This window comes from Pleurodeles waltl, chromosome 12 (assembly GCF_031143425.1).
Source record: "Pleurodeles waltl isolate 20211129_DDA chromosome 12, aPleWal1.hap1.20221129, whole genome shotgun sequence".
In the NCBI taxonomy this organism is placed as follows: Eukaryota; Metazoa; Chordata; class Amphibia; order Caudata; family Salamandridae; genus Pleurodeles; species Pleurodeles waltl.
In genome coordinates this window covers 171032797-171057898 of record NC_090451.1, presented here as the reverse complement: position 1 = coordinate 171057898, position 25102 = coordinate 171032797, and the positions used below count along the sequence as shown (strand labels likewise).

Here is a 25102-nt window from a genome sequence, read left to right as displayed (position 1 = left end):
GATCTTTCTGTTTCTCAACGGCACTGAAGTGTTCTGTACTTGCCAGCAGACTGGTGGTTTATACAACTACACTGGCGGACCTGGAACTGGTAGCACTGCGGAACTACTGCAAACACGGTAGCACCAATGGGCAAGCAGCGATGTAGCTATGCGGCGGCAGTTAGACGAGCGGAGCTCTATTGTGACCTCTAGCGACCCCTGCTTGCTGCGACCCCTTCGCGTCTCGCAGGGCAGTGAGGTTTCCACATCCTGCCAGCAGCCCGTCCCAAAGGGGTGTGCCATTAGCTGGCCGTAAGACAAGACCGCAAGATCGCAAGGACAAACGGGTACCTTGTGCCACTTGCTCCTTCCAGCCAATGCAAGCACCGCTTAGAGTGGGTCCCAGCCCCGCACAGATGCGGCCCTGCTAGGACTGGGTGCAGCTTGTGTCGGCCACCGGTGAGACCCGCTCGCCATCCTTCCTCTTTGCATAAATCAGCGGCCAGTAGTCAGGCATTTAGCCTGAACAGCAGCACAACCAAACCACAGGCAGCGGGGCAGAGGGAGTAGGCCACAGAAGTCAAGACCACAAACCTGTTTGAACGGCAAGGGGAGGACACGTTTGCTGAAAAGGTTTGATTGAAGGTTCACAAGTGCCCCCACCCCACCTGGGAAAATCTTCTGGCCCCCTGCGCCACTTCAGCAACATCAGCCACATGCTCGCCGGGACAAGACGCCCATGTTGTGAGTGGCCCAAAGGATGAAACAGTCACTTTAATAAGTAACAAGGACTCAGTCGATCTACCCTACAGTGAGCGCAGCTACATTCTACCCAGCCGAAGCTATAGCCAGCAGGGCAATTGGAACTACCCCAGAGGGAGCGAAGTTGCACTAGCTGTGCTAAGTAGTACGTGGGGTTCACAGGGAGAGTAGGAGAGTATGAGAACGCGCAGCTCCCTCCTTCTGATGGCCCACAACAGGGTGCAAACCTAATGAGAAGAGAGAAGGTGGCCACAAACACACAGGGAGGGCGTAAAAAAAGGGGAAAGGTGAAGCGTTCCTCCAGGCCCCCAACAAAGACCCAAGCCGCGCTTCATGCGACAACAGAGTTGATGGAGAAAAAGAAGTCAAAGGAGCTTACCTTCGTAGTTCACAAATTGACACAAGGGGAGGTTGAAAGGGGTACATAGGGTGCAAAGCATCAACGAGTACTTCACACCACTGGGGAAAAACGTCAGTCACTATTTAGTGACAGTGCAATTTCCATGGGCACTTCTTGGGAGGATGCTTCGTCAAGTAAAGCAGCACAAGAATCCATGCCAGAACTGTCTGCTCTGTGCACAAAGTGCTCTAAGTGCACCACATGGTCCAAAATCTCAGTATAATCTAAATGAGCAAGATAGCCAACCACATAAGTGGCATATCCCCCTATCCCCAATTATAGTAATAAAGGGCAGAGGCATGACACCAATCTAAGGGCCATCGCACAGAAGGCAGTCTTGAAGGAATCTTGGTGAAGTTGACCTTGGAATCGCCAATATCAGAGAAGAATCTGACCAGCCTCTGCTGGGAGGCCTCTCTAACAAAGGAAGAATTAGAAGAGGTCTTAACAAAGAAGAAAAAGAGCAGCGCTTAGTGGAAGGGGGCGTTCATCTATCGCTTGCAGAAAAAAGTGCAAATAAGTCTTACCAACAAGTCGCAGGCATTCTATTTATCACAGAACTGCAGTCTTACGGACACAAAGGACACCCAACTTTTGACAGGAAGGAATGCCTTAAACAGAACTCTAACAGCCAAGACTAACGCACCAATTTTCAATTCGGACAAATTCGACATTCAGATTCAAATCCTGCAAAGTTTGGCAACTCCCGTCGTGGCAATTCACAACAAGCTGGACAGGTTAAATGTGCTCATTAGAAGAGCACAAGCTCCAGTGGATGCTGACAGGGAGCTGTCTAACCAGACCTTCCACTGTCACTGCAGCCCAATCCTGGACAAATTGCAAGAATTGCCGTCAATTATGTCCACAATAGTGGCAGACCTAAAATATGATTTGGAACAGTGGAGAGACGGCAGGCCGCGTTCCCTGTGCCTACAAGGCTCGGAGCCACTGAGCTGCTTGCAAGAAGTAGTACCTACCGAGGCAGCACAGGAAGAAGCTAGCCCAGCATGGGCTTCAGGAGAAACAGTGAAAGCTCAAATAAAGAGCCCAAAACAGTGGCAGTACTCTTTATACCTGTTCTGGCCGGGAAAAAACAAAAAACGCTAAAGGAAAATGCTTAATAAAATAGTCATGGGTCAAGAAAAGAAAGACCCACTCATCCCCAGATATAGCAATGACCGCCCACCAAGAGGGAAATCGAAGGAAAAGTGCAGGAAAAAAGCAGACAAGACAGAGCGCACGCCTCCTGCCCAACTGGCAGACACTGAGACTCTGTCCTCAACGGGTCAGCTGCCAACCTCACAACGGGAAATCAATCTTCAAAGGCAGCGGAAAGAGGGAGGAACAGACTCGGCTGGATGCAGGAACCCAGGGGCCTCCAGTTTTTTAACCGCAATAGAGAACCAAAAGGATCACAGCAAAATTCTGCAAGGTCTGAAATCCACCTGCAGTCAGTTCTTCCTGAAAGTACCACTCAGACATCAACTGCAGGGACCCAGGATGGAACAGCAACTGATCAAGGAATTGCCTTTAGTGTGCAGTCTGGCAACCTCACCCATGTGGGGGCCCAATTTCTGGCCCCAAGACCAGTGTGGCTCTACGCAAACCCTCCAGCCAGCCAGTCAGTTTAGTATGTACATAACAAATCGGGTGCCCTACATGGAAGAGCAAAAGGCAATCCTAGACGCCGCAATCACATGAGCCCTTCATACCACAAAAGGTCACAAGACAGCAGATAAACACTTGTTGCCTTTAAAAGATAGGGGTGCTTACAACCTCATATTTCACTTGACATAAATCCCAGGGTCCATGGGGTATCCTCAACCCGAGGAAACCTCAGGAGAATCTGCAAGCCAATCCAAGGCTTGGAACAAATAAACAGTAAAGACCTCAAATATGTAGCTTTCTTAGCACCAAGGAAGTGCAATGTAAACAGTGCACTGAAGTTTGTTTCAGCAGCACAGAGATGGTGCAGTTTCTGATGACGAAGTCAGAAGTATTTGAAGACTGGGGCATAGAGCTAAAGGAAGTTAACAGAGTAAACTACCCATCCTTTTTCATCCCCCAAAGAGAAAACAAAAAAAGTGATGTTGTGACAACCACAGGCACCAAGAGAACAGTTCTTAAATGACAATGTTCAGCATTCCGTCCATCACTTGTTGTTTTTGCTTTGTCGCCCTAAGTGGGAAGGGTATGCCCAGACGTGGGTCCCCTGCTTCCCATGCCACTGGATTCAAGCTAGCCTGGCTGATGAGGGGTGAAACCCCGAAACCGGTCCCAGGATGCTTGTTTCCAGTCCAGGGAAGACCTGGCCTAGCAGTTCAGGCTGGACTGTTCCCATGGGGAACAGGGTCAAGACTGATTTGCATATGGCTGGGTCCAAACTGGAATGGCATGGGCAGCAAAAAACGATGGATTTAGGCCCAGATCACTGTACTGGGGGTGAATGTTTGACAATGTTCAGCATTCCGTCCATCACTTGTTGTTTTTGCTTTGCATTGCACACCTTCATAATGGAGCCAAGCGAGTTCTCAATCTCTATCGCACAGGGCCACCCACGATCAATATATTACTAGGAAGTGGGCCTCCAAAACAAGGAAGCCAGCAGGTAACAACTCACCCTTCGATCCTGACACAGCCCTGCTTTACACGGAGGCGCCAGAACCAGCAACGTCAGCGTAAACCCAATATTAGGAACTCTGCCCATATACAAGCTGGGGAATACAAAGGTAATATGCTGGAATATTGTGTGAGACAGCAAAATCGCTCAAGATCCTTAATTGGAATCCTTTTTGAGGGACTTTGACCTCACCTGCCTACAGGAAACCTGGAAAGAAACTGAAAATCTGTTAGCTGGGTTCCAAGAATTCCGAAGGCAGCCAGCAAAAGCATAGCCCAAAGGGCACACAAAAGAGGCCTTTCAACTTGTATAACAACAAGCAAATCTTTTAATGCAAGAAACATTGACTTGCACATGTTAGCAGTTATTATCGAAAACTAGTTACTGGATCAGACTTTTAAACCCATCATAATAAACATTTATATCAACCCAAACGTGGCACATACACAGCACCTATTAGAATGAATTGTTATCCTTAAGAGCCTTGTTCGAGGATGCCTCTTGGATCATTACAGGGGACTTGAACTTAAACATGGCCAACCATGGGAAAATAAGTTGCAAAGAATGCCCTTTGGATCAGAGCCATGGAATCCTGCAACAAGTATCAACCCTTTAGGGATATGAATAAATGTGATCACCCTCTTGTAAGAATCCTTGAGGCACTAGGGTTGAGGGCCGTAAACGGCGATTCCCCAAAGACTGCCCAATGAATCCAACTTATAAGTCAAAGAAATCTGCATCTTCCCTTGACTACACATTCACCTCAACTGCCTTCAAGTATTTCCAAGACTGCAGTACAGAAGTGAGATGTGAAAGCAACCACCACCCACAAATTATGGAAATAGCAAACAACAATAATTTTGCAGCACTGCTACAGAAGATAGGATAACAGGACCCTGGAAGCCACCTGCATCGCATAAGGTGGTCCAATCTGTGTTTGGAGAAATATGAGGCATGAAAAGCCAACATATTTTCTAATCAAGCGATCTAGGTGGATACAGTCACTAAGTGTGAGGCAATGTTGTCAGCATTAAGGAACCACCTAGAACCCACTCACCGGCCAAAGGGCCGGTCCCCCACCAAGCAAAGAACTATGGTTGAAGCTGGCCTTAAGGAAACAAAGGCAACAGCTTAAAAAAACAGCCAGACTCCTAAAGAGACAACAGCTGGACAACCACCACATCTGCCCCTTTCACGATCTAAGAAAGAAATACAAGAAGGCTATATGGGAAGCGAAGTAGGCTAATGTAGACCAGGAATGGATCAAAAGTGTGGAGGCAACAAAAGATAAGAACAGCTGGCCCTTGGGACCACCAGGATCCAAAGCAATGTGGTGCCGGAGGAGAAGTGGATCGTGCACATCTTGAAGCTCTAAGAATGCGACAAAATCAATTTCTAATTGTATTTGCAAGTTGAACCAATTTTCCTTTGAAATACTGAAGGTTGGGGAACAAATTCAATGTTGTAGACCGAGAGGGGCTCCCAGACCAAACGCCCTTCCGACAGGTGTTCTAAAACACAACGCTGTCTTCTGGTCTAGCCTGCTCTGCGATATGTTTAACACCTGCGTCATGGAAAACAAAATTCTGGATTCCTCCAAAGGGGCAGTTTTTCAACCAATCTACAAAAGGTCCCCCTACAGGAGCCCAGACAGCTATTTACTGATAGCTCTGCTCAACACTTATGCAAAGAATTTTGCGGGTCTCCTGCTAGAAGAACCGAAGAAATGGGCAACCAAGCTTAATCTGACACCCCTGAATCAAACCTGCTTCCAACCCTCATCCAGTACCTCGGACAATCTGATAGCCTTAGCCATGTTAGTGTAAAAATACACAAACAAGAAATTGACCTTGTACACCTGCTTCGTGGTCTTATCCAAAGCTTTTGATTCAGTAGAGCAACATAGGTTGTAGAGGAAGCTTGTTAACCTCAATATCCCGCCAGAACTGATAAAAGGTTCACAGTTTTTATACTCTGACAACTGGGCAAGGGTAAAAATAGGCAATGATGTAAGAGTGTCTGATAAAATCCAGATAGATAGAGGTATCAAGCAAGGTTGCATGATGTCCCCGATGCGTTACAATCTGTACTTGGCAGATGTATGTACACAATTGAACGCCACTAGCTCCCATCCTCCCAAATTGGGTAATCAGCCCTTAACATCATTATTATACGCAGACAATACCGTCCTATTGAAGTTCTCAGGCACAGGTCTGCAAAAAGTGCTAAACAGCTTCGATGAGTACTTCAAGACAAATGAGCTGTTGGTAAATTTGGAAAAAAAACAGGTAGCCATCTTTGGTAAGCGGGTAATTTAGAAAAAGCAATGGCTCTGTGGGGATCAGCCAGTAGGCAGAAGTAGCAGCCATAAATACCTCGGCATCTGGCTGCGGGAGCGCTGGTTGCAGCGCCTCCACTAAACACCTCGAAAGCAAGAATGGCGTCCCAAATTGCATCCATACAAGCCCTGTCGACAAAATAGCAAAATCATACCTTTGCCCTCCCTGGCATATGGCCTAGAAATATTTCCCAGCAAGTTTCACAACTTCATGAATATTGCCCAGAGAAAAGTGTTTCACTTTCTCTTCCAACTTCCACACAGTGCCTCATCAGCGCAAATCAGGCTGGATTTCGGACTCCAAGACCGAGCATTTGTAAAAGATGGGGCGCTCCTCAAATATGCCTCTATGTTAAGACAGGTGCAACCAAACACATTAAAAGCGCTGATTTGGGAAGAAATAGGAATGGACTTGCCAGAAGTAGCAAAATCATGGGCCAAGAGCATCGCCTCGGCAGTTAAGCTTTTGCAGGCAGAAGAACTATGGCAAAAGTCCCTACCGCATAAACGTCATAAGCAATTATTAAATAAACAAATCAAGCAACTTGCTTTGAGCAATGAAAAGGACAAATTTTGAATGTCAACACACTCATCGATGATAGCTAACACTTATAAGGCTCCAATAGCGAAGCCACACATGGCAGAAATATTGAAAAAGACTCTAAAATCAAGAGTGCTCCATGCCAGACTCGTACTACTACCTTTATTGGACGCAGCTCCAAAATGGTGCACACCCCCAAACAGCAGAATATCCAGGCTTTGTGCTTATCACCGGGAAGACTTCCTACATAGTCTTTGTATATGCCATGCACTCTGATCTTGGCAGACGCTGTATCTCAAAAATATCTTCAACTCTAATGGTATTAGATCATGCCGGCAAGCAATTCTGTTTTGTCTGAAAGGATTGACACCTTAATATATGGCATGCTTGGCCAAGTTCATCTTAAAAGCGGAACACCTCTTAAAGCATGCATCAAACAACCAGGAAAGTTGACTGAACTATCAGCCTGTGTCCAAATTAAACACTGCCAGCCCCTATTGCGTGTAGAACGGACACAGCTCCCCCTCTTAACTGTAATATTTTCACACAGTCTCCAGACCAGGCAAACTATATTTTAATTAGCCATTTATACAAGTAACTGATTCAGCACCTCACTAGACACTGTCTGCCAGTTGTGGCCCAAGTTGGCACAAAAGACACCTGTGACGTGATGCGTTTTTTTGTATTTTAGTAATTCCATTTTGTGGCCTGACATGTTGTTATGCTTTTACTGGGTTTTTAGCAAACTGCTTTTATTTGGCTGGTTTAAATCTGTATAATATGTCCTCATTTTGTTTCTGTGGTTGCAGTAACACCTTTTGTCTTTTTGTCAAAGCAGTTTGTGGACACTTCCCTGGATACACTTTGTTTTTTTATGTGTATTTGTAAAGTGCGATATCACTCATGAGGATATCGTGGCACTGAGTAGGTGCACGGGCATCGTCTCGATGGGGGCAGGGTGTGGGGAGACGATGAAGGTTGCTTAAATTGCCAAGTTTTCAGCTTCATGCAAAACCTTGGTAGTTAGGAGGCTCTAATGTGTAGTGGGCCATCGTTCCAAGCTTTAGGAGTGACTTGTGAGAAGGCTCGACCTCTGGCTCTTTCTATGTATGCGTAGGATGTGTGCTGGCCTGAGTTCAGCTGAGCAGAGGTCTGGCTGGTTGATCGAAGGATAGGAAATATTTAAGGTAGTCTGGACCTGTGTTGTGTTGTGCTTTGCATGTGTGAGTGAGGAGTTTGAAACTCACTTTTCTATAGGGAGCAAATGTTGCAGCTGGTCAGGGGGGCTTTCAATGTAATGTGTATTAATGACCATCTTTTGAAAGTTTATTCATTTGATTGGACAATCCTGTGTTTAACTCTAATAACATGTGTGCTCCACTGTACATGAACATCACCACCACACCTACTACTGGAGTCAGCAAAGTTTTAGAATCTTTTCTAGCCATTGTAGAATTAGTATCTAGATTCTTGGGCTATCAGGGGAGGGTGACTAGTATACATTTTGAAAGTGGTAGGTTCTTCACACAGTCATCAGCATAGACAATAAAGGGCTAGCAACCTCTAATACAAAATTCAGAATATTTTATTAAACAGTTGAAAGATTAAGGTATTGGAGGGTTTGATGGTAGTACCCACGGTTAAAGGGATGCTAAGTTGTCCTGGTGTTCTTAAAGTAGTACAGGTTGTGTTCTTGCACAAATGAATGAGTTAAGTTAATAAGGTGAAAAGCAGTGGGTCCACAGGACACCACTACCATACAAATAGCTTTGTGAAGCATGGTGTATTATTAGATTATCCAGAACTAGCCACAACAAACACGAATCAAAATCTGGTTATAACCAAAAAAAGACTGAGTCGATGTCTGCCCATGTTCACACCAATACATATGAATCTTTACTTTTCTTGGCTATTGATGGGGAAACCTTTTGAATCATGGAACATGTTTGGGTAGAAGACCATGGGGCAGGATAAACAAGGATGTGTTTAATCTGGACAAAAATGGAGAATACATTTTAGTGTGGGGATGAGGAGCTAGTTCATTATTGCCACTGCAGACATTGGATAGTGTTAGTAGAGGGACTGCTAGTTGGGATATAGCTTTTAAAAGACCTGGCTTAAAATGGTGTTGAATCCAGGGGTCAGATTTTGGTTAAATTCAGATATTGTGCACTGTGCATTATCGCCCAGCTAAGCTTACTAGGATCTGGGTAAGATGATTTATGTAGAGGACTGGGGCATGTAGTGTGGCGGGATTGCGAGTCCATGATACTGTCCCCCCTTTGGACTCAAAAGGATGTTGCCCGATGGATTTGATTTATTTTGGAGGTAATGCAGATTAAGGGGGCGTGTGGTCCTAGTATCATAGGGGTGCTGAGGTGAAAGATTTGTTGACAGTTGAAGGAATCAGTTTCTGAGCTGAGAAAAGGGGTGTACACATAAGACTACATTAAAATATTTGGATATTATCGAACATTTGAGCAACTTATTTTTACCTTTATGCAATTGGTACTCAGAGAATGCACAAGAAGAGACAACAATGGCAGTGCATTATGACTAAAACTCTAAGCGCTGCAATTATTCACTCTGTTGTCAGGGAAGGCCTGATGTTGCATAAATTTGTAGATTGAATATGCTCCGTTTGTGATCTGAGATGCAGTGGATTTGCTGTATTTGTGATCTGAGATACAGTACTTGAAGTAACTAATGAATCTTGATGAATGCTTAAGAAACAATGCCTAAAAACAAACGGGTATGTAGTATGAGAGAAGGTTAAAGACATCATTAAGTTTGCTCTTGTTGAGAAGCACAGCGAATGGCATTGCTTTAAAAAATGGCAGTAGGGCGCACATCTTGTATAAATCCAAGTGGAGGTTACAGTGATGAGCTGGAAAATCATTCTAATGAGGCCAAACCAATGACTGTTCATCCTTGTTTTGTTAGAAAATTAACGTAACATTGAGACTTGCAACAGCCCATTTATGTTTGTAGTCCCTTCAGTTTAAAGTTACTTATTATTGGCATAAGGATGAATTTCATTGCTTGCATCTTTCGAAACTTCTTGGAAGGGTTTTAATGTTAAGACTAAAAAAACATGTGGACCAGAAGATCCCTGGGACACCACACTTAACTAGCGTGGAAGTGCTCAGTCTGCCTTTTATGTAAAGATGAGATGGGTCACATGAGATCTCTTACAAGTTCCTGAACTGAATATATCCTGGCCAGCCTGCCACTGTTGTTTGGGCTATTGAAGGCTACTAACAGATTGTAAGTGATCAGCAGAACTGTTTTCCTGTTATCAGATATCCATGATATTACCTATGACCAAGGGTGCAGTGAACTTGCTCCTGCTTAGAAGTAAGCCTCGCTGTGTTATCTGAGTGTTTTGTGATCATATAGTCTGTATTTGCTGTTTGCTCTTGTCTGCATGGAGTGTTCATGAAATATAGGGAGATAACCACACATTTCTGCCTCTTTTTCTACATCACAACAGTGCTTGAAAAATACTCTTCCTTTTCAGAGATGCCCAAGTCAAGATCATGGAAAATACAGTGGCCAACGCAGAGCAGTATTTTGGGCAGTTCTGCACGATAATGGCAGCATACACACGCAAGACGGCCAAGTTACGAGACAAGGCTGATGAGCTGGTGAAGCAGCTCATTGACTATGCGAACACAGAAAGACCAGAGATGAGAACTGCAATCAAGAACCTTGCAGATGATTTGGCCAAGGTGCAGGACTATAGGCAAGCAGAGGTAAAAAGAAAACAAATATAAGATTTTACTAGCAAATTGAACTCTTGCCCTCTTCTAAAACATCTACATTTGATATTTGTATGACATCAACTCCATAAACCCACTTTGTAAATCGGTGTCAGATGAGCATTTCACTTTTATGTGTGACCTAGAGACCACTTTATCACTCTCAACAGCCTCATGAGCTCAAAAAAGTACTAAACAAAAATACATATGTATGCGGATTGAGAGTTAAGAACATCCCTCTTCATAGTTTGATGTATTCAGTTGACATTTACATTATACTTCCACCCACTACAGCATGAAGCAGTAGGTTATTCCAATTCTACCATTGTGAGTGATAGCATTTTTATCCTAACCATATGTGCACATGCACCTCAGTGCCAGGGTTGATGGGCTAGTAACTACTTTGTCAATGCTTTTACTTTGCGTTTAATATATATATTTTTTAACATCCTTTTGTGTTTAAACTATTTTGGTTACATAGTACCCTTTTCTTTTCCTTTTTTATGACATGCATTAAAATTAAAAAGGGTTTCTACCCCTGTTTGTTAGAAGCACCTATGCTGTTCTCTTAAAATTAATTATATGCAAAAATTATATTTTTTATTAAAAATGGTTTATTGCAGTCACGTTTGTTTTTTTAAACATTTTTTAAATCTTACTTTTGTGGCACATGATTGCAATAAAAAAGGCACCAACTTGAAAAGGCAAGATTGTATTGACATTTCCATATCCTGCTGATGGCACTTCCGACCTATATTCTTGCTTCTCTTCAACTGACAGATTGTCTTAGGACTCTCGAGGGGTAAAATGAGTTAGAATCAACACTTCAGATTAATTAGCAGTGTAACCTATTTGGTCACACATTTAAGTCCCAGAGACTGAGAATAAAGTTTAAAAGTTGATTACAAATGAAGGGTCAAACTGATGTAAATGAATCTCAAAAACATGCTGTATAAGTGCAAAACCACCAAAGGTGAAGTAAAGTGTTGAATGAGATTAAATCGTAGAAGCATTAGGCATACAGGAATTTCAGTTGCAGCAATATAAAAGAAGAGGAACGTGATCTGGTGACCGGTTTATAAGTCGTGGTCCCCTTGTCTAATCTTTGGAGGAACTAAGTTAATCTAAATTCCCTAAACTAAGCTAAAGGAAATCCTAGTTAGCGCTCAGGAAATAAAAGGAAGTGTCAGCATAGAATAAACCTCAGTAGAAGTTCTGATAGGTGTTGCGTAGCATAAAGCCACTCTGAGGAATAAAGAGTAGAGAGGTCTATACCCCTCTAAGTCTCAAGGGAAATTTGCTCTTGTCAGAGCCTAAAGAGAACTTGCCTCATCTCACTAGGTGGATAGCAATTAAACCTACAGAACTTTCAAGAAATCCATGTCATCACACCAGTAGTTTCCCATCTTTGCTAATTTTTAATTGGCAACTCCCATCAAGTTTTCATCCTAGGAATCAAAAACCAGGATGACCTTCAGTGTCTCATGATTCCTGGTTTACAAACAGAAGTCTTTTCTTTTCATTTTATTAGAACTCCTTTGTCCTTGCAAAAGTATCCTCGTGTACCCCACTATCTCAGATAACAATATGCTTTTCATTAACTGATGGACACGCCTGCAAATAGAGAATATCATAACCCAAGCAGAACTCCACGTTGAAGGTTAGAGGCACAAAATCAAATGTTTCAGGCCTTTGGTTATGCTAACTTAATATGGCATTTCAATGCCCATTCAAAATACATGACGATGCGTGCATCTTCAATTATAATTGCAACATTATTGTGAATAAAACATGATTATATACATGTTCACAATAATACCTGAGTACACAAGTATAAATATGCATGCAAATTGTAGTCCAACATGTTAAAATCAACATTAGAACACACACATCTATATGTAAATTACTAATCTTCTGTTGTGAATGCACCTTCAGGAATATGATTTAGATGCTCCACTTTACATTAGTAATGTTAAGGCACATGATGTATGTATTGTTAATTGCATTCATATGTCACTCTTGTGTCACATAATGGCACAGCCTAAGTTATGCATTCTCTCTGCTTTCAGTAATGCCTTAACACAAGCTGTCTTTTTTGGCCTTTAAGTTAGTTTACCCAAATAAAACAGTTTCTTGTATTGGCTTTATATGAAGTTAAAGTGTTTCATTTGTTTTTTGTTTTTATTTTTTTGTAAGGACAGTTTCTCCTAAATCTCTAACCTATTTGATAAGTGAACCCTCTGGTTGTGAGAGATTTTGGCAGAACAATTGAAGTTGGGAAGTGTGATGTATGGCGGACAATGACTTACAGGCAGTTGAAGGAGAGAAGGTTTTCTCTCTTGAAAGCTAGGCTGATCCTCTAGGGGAAAAAACATTCAGCCTTAGAGTTCTGGTCCAGAGGGACTTTTATCAGCTACAAGGTGTGAAGTGATCCCTCAAAGAGTACACCATTGCTGTTGTTCCTCTTCTTGCTGACCCTTGAAAAAATGTGTTCAACCACTATTGGTTCACTTTTATCGTATTCAGCCTCAGCACACTATTCTTCTTCGTGGGGCATTGCTCCTTAATCTGCTTGCATTGCAGAGAGCCTTGATGCCGAAGACTTCCAGGTTAATTGTTAGTGTGATCAGAAGAAGACTGGTATTGAAGGCCTCTGCTGGAATTCCTCAATGCTGAGATGAAAAATACACAATCTGTCTTTTCAGGAGGATGGTCCTCTAAACTGCAACCCCATAAAATCATATGAAGATGAGATCCACACAATCTCTGTTTACAAAGCATATTTCTCCTCAGTCCCTGGAACCCACCTAATTAAAATTGATGCTATGACGTCACGTAGCACTAAAGGTTCATTGAATCACCACTTCAACTTTAAGTTCAGATTGATATTACTTTTGAATCCTTATCATTTAAATCACCAAACACCACCATCTAAAACCAGGTCTGTTTTAGACCGTGATGAATATATTATTTATTCCAACTACACCCACCAGATCAGTACTCACTGTTGAGGGCTAAACGCCTCTGCCACTATGTGATTGTCTCTGTTTTTTCCAAGAGATGTGATGCCGGTTACTAATGCCAGCTCCAAAGACAAACGAGTGACTCACAACAGCTACATGCCCTCATGAGCAAGTTCCACAATTTTCCTTAGCCTTTGTAATTGCACGTGAAACACAATAGATATTAAAAAGGGGGCTGGTCGGAAGTAGAAGTAGCTGACCAGGGAAATAAAGGTCCCAGCAGTGCGTTGCTGTTTTTCGGGTGTGCTTCAACTCCCTCACGGCAAATGGCAAGTAGAAAATAAATTGAAGATCTTTATTTTTCAGGCAAAAAGCTACTGAGGTCTCATGCAAACGAAGAAATTCAGAAGATAAAATCAAACTCTATCTTTATGAAAATGTAACTAGAGAAAAGGAAGGGGTTCTTAGAGTCCAATTCAGAAAATATGAGGGGATGCTTCTCCCATCACTGGGTTCCTACACCCTACTGGCAAAGATAGCAGTAACAAAACAGCTGTTTTACAACCAAAGACACAATCCACCAGGAAAGCAATCTCCACCAGTCGCAAAGCAATGGCTGTATTCTGCCTCCACCAATCAACCCTGTTAAAAGAAAACACATCAAACCATCCTCCAGTATAGCAGACTGTAGCATTTCAATGTATTTACTTTTTTCGAATTAGTACGTTTGTGCAAGCAAATTAGAGCGGTGCATGCAATCCATGAGAAGTGTTAAGACACCTACATCAGTGGAACAGCAAGAAGAAACAGATAACAGAAGATGGTCCTTTTGAAATAAACAAACTCTAACATTTGGGTGAGGAGCATGTAGGGATAGGAAGAGTTTGTGTGTTTTTGGGCTAATAGTGAAAATGTGTTAAAAAGAGGACCAGCGCAGGGGTTATGAGGCAGTAAAAGATTAAATTGAAAGAAAAGTTTGAGCACAGAATATGAAAAAGATTGAAGAAAATTAGGGATAGGCAAGACCATGATTACTTGAAAAAAAAAATAAGAGTGATTCATTGACCTTGAAAAAATGCAAGGGACCCATGGTAGAGGAGGGAGAGAGAGAGAGAGAGACCGAGGGAGTAAGAGGAAGACAGAAAACAGAATAGGTTTGATTGTGGAATTCAAAATAAGAGTCAAGAAAATAATCAGGGAGACATACTAGGAAGTTAAATTCATTATTGAAGGTGAGGGAAGATGAGAGTTGGGTTGATTCTTATTAATGTGAAGTATACGAGATCAGAGGATTCTGCAGATTGTGGAGTTTAACTGTCACAAAAAAACAGATCAGATGGGTTGCAAAAAGAGGGAAGTGAAAGATAATGCCAAGACAATGGTCCGTTGACAAAAAAGGGAGAGAGTCGTATAATGAGAGGGTGCGCACATGAGAGGATGCAGGGGAAACAAGATTTTGAATGCAATCTGTCTTGGATTTGTATGCAGTGGAGTGATGATATTTGCATAGCGCTGTTGCCATTCGTATGACCTTGCGAGGCTGAGAAGAAAATAGGAAATTGATTATGAGGGAGGAAAGAAGAGAGTAATATGCTGGCTGAGAAAATAAAATTAAAAACACCCTGGAAAAAGCAATCAGTGATAGAGAATGCAAGATTAAGTAAAGCATGTGAAATGTAAGCAGGAACAACATGGTTTTGTTGATGCTTTTACACTTCTGATATGCTGGCTCCAAAAAAACCTGCAACATTTACCGTTCTAATCTGCATGAAGTAGGGAAAGGTTTCAGTACCGCAGGCTGTCCCAAGGTGTCCCTTGGGACCTCTTTTGGCCACGAGGTAGTGCACCCCGCAATCGTGACTTGAACACATTCCCAATTACTTTCGAGCTGCGCTGAAAAATGAAGCGGTGCCCTTTTAAAAAAAAGTTTTACGCTGTGCATCAAGGTTGAGGGAGGGGAGACAAGAGTACATGCTGGCTGAAAAATAAAGAAGTAACAACATCCTGGAAAAAAGCAAACACTTCTTAGAAATTACTACATTAGGAAAAGCATGTGAAATGTAAGCAGGAAGAGCATGGTTACATTAACGCTTTTAAACTTACGCTGGCTGAAAAAAAACAGGCACACTTACTATTCTAATGTGCACGAAGCAGGAAAAGGGTGCTGTACCACAGGCAGTCCCTAGGGGTCCCCTGGGACCTCTTTTGGCCACATAAGCTACTATGTTATAGTGATCCCATCACAGGGGGAAAAAGCTTTTTTTTTTTTTTTTTTTTTTTTCCATTGGAGTATAACAACCAAGTGCTTTACTTGGTAAAACGCCATGTTCCTGGAACGTCGATCCTAAAAAGCATAACCAGTAGAGTTTATTTATAGAACACGAAAAATAAAAACAGCAACAGTGTTAAAAAAGCAATTTGGACTAAAACGCACAAACAACACAAGCAGAAGTTCTAACCACAGCAACATGATTTTTGACAAAATAGCCCAGTGTGCTGAAAACTCCATGGAAAAATTTATGGAATGAAGCTGCGTGAGAGACTGCTAAACGTCCATCAGTGAATAGGCTGTAAACAGTGTCGGCTCTAGGGCGGCGTGACCTGTGCCACCGTCCCAGGTGTTGACTTCGGTTGGGGGTGCAGTTTTTGCAAGTGTATTATATTTTTTAAAACACCTGCTTTTGGCATTTCCTGCCAGCAGTTATTTTCAAGCATCAATACAAATGTCAACATAACTCCCTTAATGTTCTTTCAGGAGAGAGATCGGAAATCTGTCTAGTGTAAGTTTTGACTCTATTGTATTGTGCAGATGGTTATTACATAAACTGTGAATTAAAGCAAATCAGAGAAAAACACTTACAGAAGAAGATTGCTTTGTCGGAAATGTAGCAACGTGAGCACCAACCGACGGTGAATTCTATCAATATGAGCTCCGAAACCAATAATAAAACTGTTTCCAAATGTGTGAATTGTGTATTTAAACAAAATAAACAAAACACGTAAAGTATGAGCCAGCATTTGTAATCCTATGCAAAATCAAACAGTCCTAAAAGCAAATGGCTGAAAAAAAAAGGCATATTTACTGTTCTAATGTGTACGAAGCAAGGAAAGGCTGCAGTACTAGAGGCTGTTCCTAGGTGTCCCTTAGGACCTCTTTTGGCCACATATGGCACTGCACCATGCAGTTGTGAATTGAACACCCCCCAATTACTTTGGACGCCATGGTGAAAAACAAGCATTTGCAATGCAATGGGTCTCGCATTTGCTAGAGTTAGAGATATTAGCGCTATAAATTTGTAACTGGACTTTCCTTGCCGCTCAAATTGAAAATGAAAAGTAAAACAGTTGACATAAGTGAGCCAATTGAAAGCACCACGCCCTCCATGAGCGTGAGTGCGAAGGAGAGGCACAAAAGGAAAAAAAAGTTCCCTCGCAGTCAGAAGTATCGGCAAACATGCAATTATCCATGTAACGGGGACAATGGCCAAGGCGGTAACAAAACTGCCTCAAGGAGGGACTTTCCGTAAAGCCTTTACCAATGATGTTAAAGGATTTTTTAAAGGCAAGCCCACGAACGACTGACGGTGAGGGGCGTGCGGTGGGCGTGGTTAAAACCCACAATACCTACAGCAGGTCAAACCGCTTGCACGCTCGACCAAATGACAAAATAATGAAGTAATACTACAGAAAAATGTGCCACATAATTTACTCAACCCTGCCGCATAACTTTACCCTCCCCTGCAGTATAAGGAAGCTATCCGGTAAGTAATGCAAGCATTTATTTACATGCCTGGCTTTCCAGCCCCAGGCGGGATAGCCTCAAAAGTTAACCAAATCTGTTTTATGTGAGGCAACTATATTTGTTTGTTAAAGTTTCATATAATAGTAATAGCAGGCGGTTGATTTTCTCAGGATAGTATGGTGGAATTTAGCACATGGTGCGGAGATCTGTGTGTAGCATGCAGTTCTTAGGCTCAAGATACTTGCAGGGCCGACGCTGCCTTTCATTCTTCTACGACAGGTAACATGGGTGCGGCCCATCTTCGTCCTAATAAAAACACTTGGGATGTACGAGGCTAAGAAGCCTAGCACCTACAGCCGGTAGCGCTATACCAACACTACATTTTCATCATTGCCATGGATTTCCATTTATCTGGAAGGCCAGCAGTGATGATTTGAGGCCATCATCAGAAACAAATCGATCAACTGCTGACAACAGATTCCTGCCTCACGAGGAGGCCGAGGAGCGAGAAAGCTGCCAAAAAATGTATTCAAAGCAACAAAAACCTGACCGCATCAAGAGCGTGCGGAAGGTGACTTTAATTCAGCATCTCTCTGCCTCACTAAACACTGGGCAGAAAAAAGAACACACATGTTCCCGCATCTCAAGTATTTGCTTGCATAAGTCCACTACATGAATAAAGTGACTAAAATTAACTCCCTGAAGCTATCATGTTTACAATATCATACATGCCGAGATAATCGCCGAAAGCAACCAGATTTATAGAAAAAATTGCCAACAAATAAAGCGTTTTGAGCAAAATAGGAGTTGTGTAGAATAACGAGTACTTTCTAGGAGAAAAAAAAGCTTTAAAACATCAGTTAAATTATTTTTTATGGTTTCTTTATTAGGCCTGTAAACTTTAGAAGAGAAATAATTGGGGTGGCATTTTATGCCAGAGTCAGCACGTGTTAACGCCAGTTAGACTCTGACACACATGCCTTTGAAAAAAAAAAAGTGTTCACTAAAAACACCCGCAGGCAGAAGTTACATGAGCGAAACATTGTCAAAATATGATCCGTCACCAGAATGTAAACGCTTACTTTCTTTCCAAAACAACAGAGAAACCCAGCCTAAAGGCCGTGGAAAATACTGTTAAAAGCCGGACTTTGGACACAGTGAATTTGCTTCTAGTAAGACAGGTCGGCGGTGGTAGCCAGCACCCTACACAGATCTGTTTGTAAACAGCAAATCTGAAATTTTGACATTGCCATTCATCCTACCAAGGTCGATTAGACACTTGCCACTGATTTGGGTAATTCCAATACCCGTTACTACAGCCAAAGACAAGCCACGGGTTACCAACCACCATGTAATAGACCAGGCGCTATTCCTGCAGTGTGGAAGTGCAGGAGTGAGTGCTAGGGTGCACAGGGCAGGCTTGTTACTTTTCTGCTTACTGTGGCTGACACGAAGGGGCATCCTTTAAGCCAGGGCCTTAATGTGAGAACAAGCACTGCTCGTTTTACCTCAGTTTCTTTCTATCAGTTATTAAACATGTTTTTGTGCAACGTAGACACCTGCTTATGCAGCCACTAAGCACTTCACTGTAACTAAATTAGTGTCATAAAATGCATTACTGAATTTCAAATACAAAGCGAAAACGGCTAATTAAACAGTCAAAAACTTCATATTTTTAAGCAGTACTAAGAAGAACGTCTGAAAATCAGGCCTGATGTGACACTTAAATGTTTTCAGTGGTACAAAGATCTGTTCATCATAAAAACAAAAGTCTGAGTTTATTCGTCTGTTTTTTTAAAGGCGTGTTGAGAAAACCCCATGTACCACACCACAGTGAGCGGGCACGTAAACAGAACACCACAAGCATTTGCAATGCCATGGGTCTCGCGTTTGCTCAAGTTAGAGCTATTAGCATTGTAAACTCCTAACCAGACTTTCTTGCATACAAATTAAAAATGTAAAGTAAAACAGTTTCACATAACTAACCAGACTTTTTTGCCACATAAAATGAAAAGTAAAAGTTTTACATAAGCAAGCCGACTGCCGCAATCAGCGCAAAACAGACACAAAGGGTAATAGAAGTTCGCTCGCAGTGAAACATATCGGCAAAAGTGCAGTGATACATGTAACCGGCAAAAGTTTAATTATCTATGTAACCAGCAAAAGTTCAATTACCTATGTAACAGTATCGATGTCATACAAAGCGCTCAATTACTGCCCAGCGAGATCGTGTACTCCAGAAAACATCGAGCCTCGTATGTTCTCAGTAGTTGGTCGGTGTGCTCAAGGAGGGCTAATCACTGGAAAAGGCCTGACATAGGCATGCCTTTCACTAATGAAAGCAAGCGGATTTAAAAGGCAAACCCCACTAACCAACGAAAGTGACTGACGTGACATGGGCGTGGTTAGAAGCCCAAAGAAAGATTACAACATGGGACGGAGCGCTCTGCGCTCACCCCTAATTAAGTGCGGCATCCGCTTTGTGAAAAGTTTTACACTGTGGCGTCCGGTTATGAGGCAGAGGGAAACAAGAGTAATATGCTGGCTCAAAAAGCAAGCCCGCCATAGAAAATGCTAGATTAAGTAAACCATATCAAATGTAAGCAGGAACAACATGGTTACATTAGCTGAGAGCAATAATGCTGTGGAAATGAAAAGGGAAGCTATGCCGGCCAACAGAAGCAGGAAACCATGAAAAAAAGTTCCCCAAAGAACAGAAAAGCATGGCAAAGTGTAATTATACAGTAGTTAGTCCCTGCTCCCAAAGAGAGTAAGGAAAGAAATAGGCATGACTGACCACTAGCAAGCAACGATTATTAAATGACACTGAAACAAACAAATGAAATGGCTTTAAGCCCACAGAAGTATACTAAAAAGTATGGAAGAGGTCGTACGCTCAACCTAAAAAAAAATCTTTGTTTTCGCTGCAATGAGAGGAAGATCAGCAACCCTGCTTGGTTTGGTGTTATTAAAAGGGTAATCAAGAAAGAAGAAAGAACAGTAGATGTGGGTAGGAGTGTAACACAGGCCCCCTGGCACAGGGGCCCACAAACCTTCAGCGGTAGGCACTTTCAGATCATGGCCAATGTATACCTGTGAGGTATAGAACACTAGCGCCCCTCATCACATTCTGCTTGGGGAACGGGGCATCACTTTGTGTTGCATCAATGATCTGAGAATTGTCTGTACAGAAGTAACAGCAAAGGTTTTATCATTAACTCAGGTGTGCGGAGCATATCAGGAAAGGTACCAATTCAGTGGCTGTAACCTCTGACAGAAGAGAAAGCAATATTCAAGCTCTGTGTGCCAAGGAGCCATTAACAGCATTCCATCGTAGTAAGATGACATGAGTATGGGGATATTTCAATTGCCTTACACCTTCAGATACTTTAAAAAAAAAAAAAAAAAAAAAAAGCTTTGCCAGTTCACCAAGCTGGTGAAGCTTAAAAAAGGAGACGTATAATGGTGCAATTGGAAAATTCTGAATAATAAAAACTATAATGGATTCTCTGTTTTAATACACTTTGTTGCTCAGTTCAGTCGCCATTAGTCCACAGAGAATTGAAAGGCTGTGTTGAGATGTAAAAATGTGAAACGGTTTGCAGGATTGTAATGAGAAAACCTTGTTTCACAGAATGCACGTCTGAAAACACGAGTAACCGCAAAATGTCTCTCACAAATAAGTTCTGGTTACTCAAATAATAATCTTTAAAGCTGAAACAGATGTAGAACCTGATAAACTGTATGTTTTTACCTTGTAGGTGGAAAGGTTGGAATTGAAGGTTGTCACACCACTCAAAACATACGGCTCACTCATTAAAATAAAACGGGTAAGTGCGGGGCCACAGTTACGTCATATTATTGCGCAGCATGCAGTGTGGCCTTGATTTAAACATGAAATTCATCTACAACAGGCAGAGATCAAGAAATTTAACAGTGCCAGAAACCGTGAGATAAAAGAGCTGGAAAAATTGGATAAACTGAGACAAAAGGCACCATCGGACCGTCACGTGATTGTATCCTTTTCTGTACTAGATGAGCGCTATATCCATTCTTTGTGACACTTTTCTCTACAGTAAGACTTGCGAGCGCGCGCCATGAGATCCAAATTTTATTAATATCATACAAAGGATCCTGCGCTAGAGGACGATGGATCGAAGCAACATAGGTTTGAGGGGATGTCACCAATGGGAATTGAGAGTACCAATAATCCAAAAACACTTCAACAATATCCAATATTAAAAAGCTTTTAGTCAATATTCACACCAGTTTAGTAACAAGAACACATAAGTTGATTTCTCTATATTAACAATGCTAAGGTCATGAAGATAACTCTCAAACACAAATGATAAGCCTATAGAATCAACAGCTGCTCATTATAACAACGTATGTATCTCAATTTGATTAATACAGTCAAGCAAATAATCTCCAAAAAGAATCACACTTATTAATATTACAGAAACCGGTAATGATGATACAGGTGTTATTAGCTCAGCATTAAAATGATCTCAAACCAGAACATAAGCGATAGAGGATTACTTCCCTACGCTAACCACAATTAGCATTACATTTTGGGCTTCATGTGAAAAGAATTTGGAAAAACAAATTTAGAAAAATTCTTATCTCAGTTAGGTCAATTTATAAAAGTTAATAATGTGCAGCGCTATAATCATTAGTTGCAGTTGGTACCTGAAAAGCAAGAGAGACAAAATTCACATCTAATAACATACACTACCACAATATTAGTAACAGCAATAGATCAGCTTCCACTTGAGGACACCATCAACAGCTCTGGGCCTTACAAAAGCTAATCTCGACACTCAACTGCTCTCAAGGAACAACGAACCCACGGTCATAGCATCCTACTCTCTCCGAGAACCACCTAATTAGTCTACACAGATCACTATACTAAAATCTAATCATCTCCTGATTGGCCAGTCTATGGGGTGTTTTCATTTCAGCCAATCGACAACTAATTTGATGACCTAAACTTTGACAAACCTACCCTAACTATAACATTTTCTTTCAGTAGATACTCTCTTTCCGTCTGGTCTGTAACTTCATTGTCTCATCCGCCTCTTGCATATCTTGTTCTCAGGAAGAAACTCTCTCAGCCACATTATACTTCCATCCTCTAGGAAAAAACAGATATTAGTAACATTCTCAAACAATATGACATTTCAATTTATGCAATGCTCGGTTAATAAATGACCTTGTAGGACATGTCACCACAACCCACTAGGAGTAGCTGTGGATGCATCTACACAAGCTTGAAAACATTTATTAGTAAAGCTTCGAATCATGGAAAATAACTACAGCATCTGCATATAGTTCTGTCCAGTTAAGTAAAACTTTCTCATTTGACACATTGGTTAATCACCCATTATTATTACGAAAATCATTATTAAACATATTTAAAAATTCACACATTCACAGACTCTTGGCAGTTACAGACTAGTGAGTTCGCCAGAATCCATTAATGATGACCCTTCACAGACTACTTTTTATGTGTGGTTACTCTTCACTTTAACTGTTTTGGCGAGAGCTCATGTCATCAGTTCTTAAAAAAAATAACAAAAAGAAGAATAGAAGGAGATAGAGAATTGGTTTGGACCCTTCCACGCACTGAAAAAATGAATTAATTCATTTTGTAGAGGTTAAAGAAGCCCAGTCAATACGATTGTCGCACAGTGGTTAAAAGCAAACATCTTTTTAGAATTTTAAAGTAGCCTTCTCTGGACTTCTGTACATAGGCGTAGAATAATTCTTAATCACAGGCCAACAATTTAAAGAAAACTACCTCTTTACAGAGCATTGGTATTAAGTATTACTTCACATTGAAATGTTTTCCAAAAGGTTACAAAAACAGTCATCTAGCATCTTCAAATCCAAAAGATGTCAGGAGTATGTGTTATAGATGGCAGCAAACATAAATGGCAGGCATGCTGAAACACTGGGCAGCGACATAGGGCATGCACCATAATTTCTTTGCAAAGTTTCAAAACCATCATGTACTGCTCTATGTACAGCAGTTTCATGACTCATTTTCCAATTATTTTCCTTACAGCCAAAAGAGTATGTTGCAAGCCTACTTTAAGTCACTCAAGCTAGTGTCTTTGATGTAGCCTTTTGTCCAGTTTTAACTGAAACTTTGTATTTTCATGTAAAATTGTAATTGTTCTGAGTAAAGTTGTTGAAAGACTGCAAGCTTTGCCCAAAAACTTCCTCTGTCTATCCTTCTGAATGCTGTCCTAAAGTCAGTATAGCATGAGTACAGACCTTCATGGCTAGCAACATTGTTATTAAAGATGGCATCGCTTTATCAAAAATCTGATTGGAAACACTACAAGAGCTCTTTTCTTTGCGGCCAGTCCTGTATTTTGAAGATGTGTGCCACTTCACCTCTTCACCAGGAAGAGCTGTGAGCTTAAAACGTGCCAGTTCATTTTTAGACCCCTACCTGTTTAGCAGCTATTTAGTGACCCCTTCTAGGGGACCATAACTGTGGCATGGAAATAAGATTCATTAAACAATGCTTGGAGATTGTTGGCTCAGAATTGATGGTCAGACGTAAACAAGGTTGAAGGCAACTCATATGGGCCTGGCAGGCTTTCCAGCCCGCTCTTCCTTATCTTCCATAGAATGCCAGCTTCTGAGGCCCACATTTAATAGTGTCTTTGCTTATGATAGATCAATAAAAGATGTTGGCAACCACCCTGGCTCGCATGCAGTATAATGTGAATTTCTGGAAAGGATCATTTCAGAGCATCAATATGGCTGCCTTCATGATCTACTGGGATCATTAGTACAGGTTGATGAGTCTTTAGAGACAGAGGGAATCCACATACTGTGTCCCCAGCTTGACATTTACTTTCTGCCCTTAATCACACTAAATGATTTAGGAATGATTGAGTATGAGAATGTTTATTTGTGTCAACAAAAGCTTTATCTAACATTTTTTTTAAGCCTAATTAAATCAAGAGTGAACCATCTTTTTTCTCCGAAGTGAGTGTAGCAAAGTCCCTCGAAGAGCTTTACTGACTGAAGTATTTAACTCCTTTATTTAAGGAACTGGAGAAGGCTTTAGAACAATATTGTAATTGGTTTTGTATAGCATTTACTACCCCTGACGAGGTGTTGAAGCACTTTTCAGCAAGTTGCATGCTACTCTGGAGCCCAGGGTTAATGGTTAGGCTAGTGGTTATTGTTGTTTAAGGAATGTGCTCTCATGCAAAATTGCATGCATTTACTCCAGTTACTTGTGACATATTAATTCCAGTTAAGTGTGATCATTAGTGTGGGCTACGTGGTGTCCGGTGAATGATTGGTGAGATAGACAGGACAACAGCGGTTAGGGAATGTTGGATTACAGGGATAGAGTTGTAAAGAGGAGAAGTTGTGATTTATGAACTGAAGTTATAATCTATGAAATGATGCATCAGCCAGTTGCAGAATTACAACAAAGATTAAAGCAGGCGTGAGACTGATTGGAGACTATTCTCAGAAACAGAGGATGGACAGTAAGGCTTGATCATACCATTTTCTTAACAAATAAATGAATCTTGCTGTTAGATTTCCACCTTGGTATGTTCATTTGGTACACACTAGTCAAAGACCCAACTCCATGAATGCAGTGACGATTAGGCTTAGACAAGTTAAGTTTAGCAATTTGCAGCATGTGAGTAATCTGGGTCTCAACTCAAATTGAAAATCTGAAATTATTCCAATGATCTGTAAAGAGGCAAGGGTTTAATCCAACGTAGTGTAACTGAGTTGTTGGTAACATTATTTATTTATTATTTATTTATAAATGGCCAGGGCACACTTTCACAAACTGTGCACTAAGTTCAGCAATTGAGATTCCCCTGCTCTCATCCTTTAGAAATGAGACGGTTGCCTCAGGAAATGTTCCAATAACAATTGTGTATGCCTACCCAGATGTTAGCTAGTGAGCTTACGCATACTTGCATGTAATTACAGTCTCATTATCAACATG

The 25102-nt window shown here is 41.5% G+C and overlaps 1 protein-coding gene across 1 annotated transcript in view; it reads left to right on the top strand.

Annotated features, from left to right (window-relative positions):
* The window catches only part of CIBAR2 (CBY1 interacting BAR domain containing 2), a 254259-nt gene that overhangs the window by 186130 nt on the left and 43027 nt on the right, over positions 1-25102 (top strand). The window contains exons 3-5 of the mRNA XM_069216272.1: positions 10161-10395; positions 20868-20936; positions 21021-21122. Coding sequence (XP_069072373.1) covers positions 10161-10395; positions 20868-20936; positions 21021-21122 — 406 coding nt within the window. The remainder of the gene's footprint in view (positions 1-10160; positions 10396-20867; positions 20937-21020; positions 21123-25102) is intronic.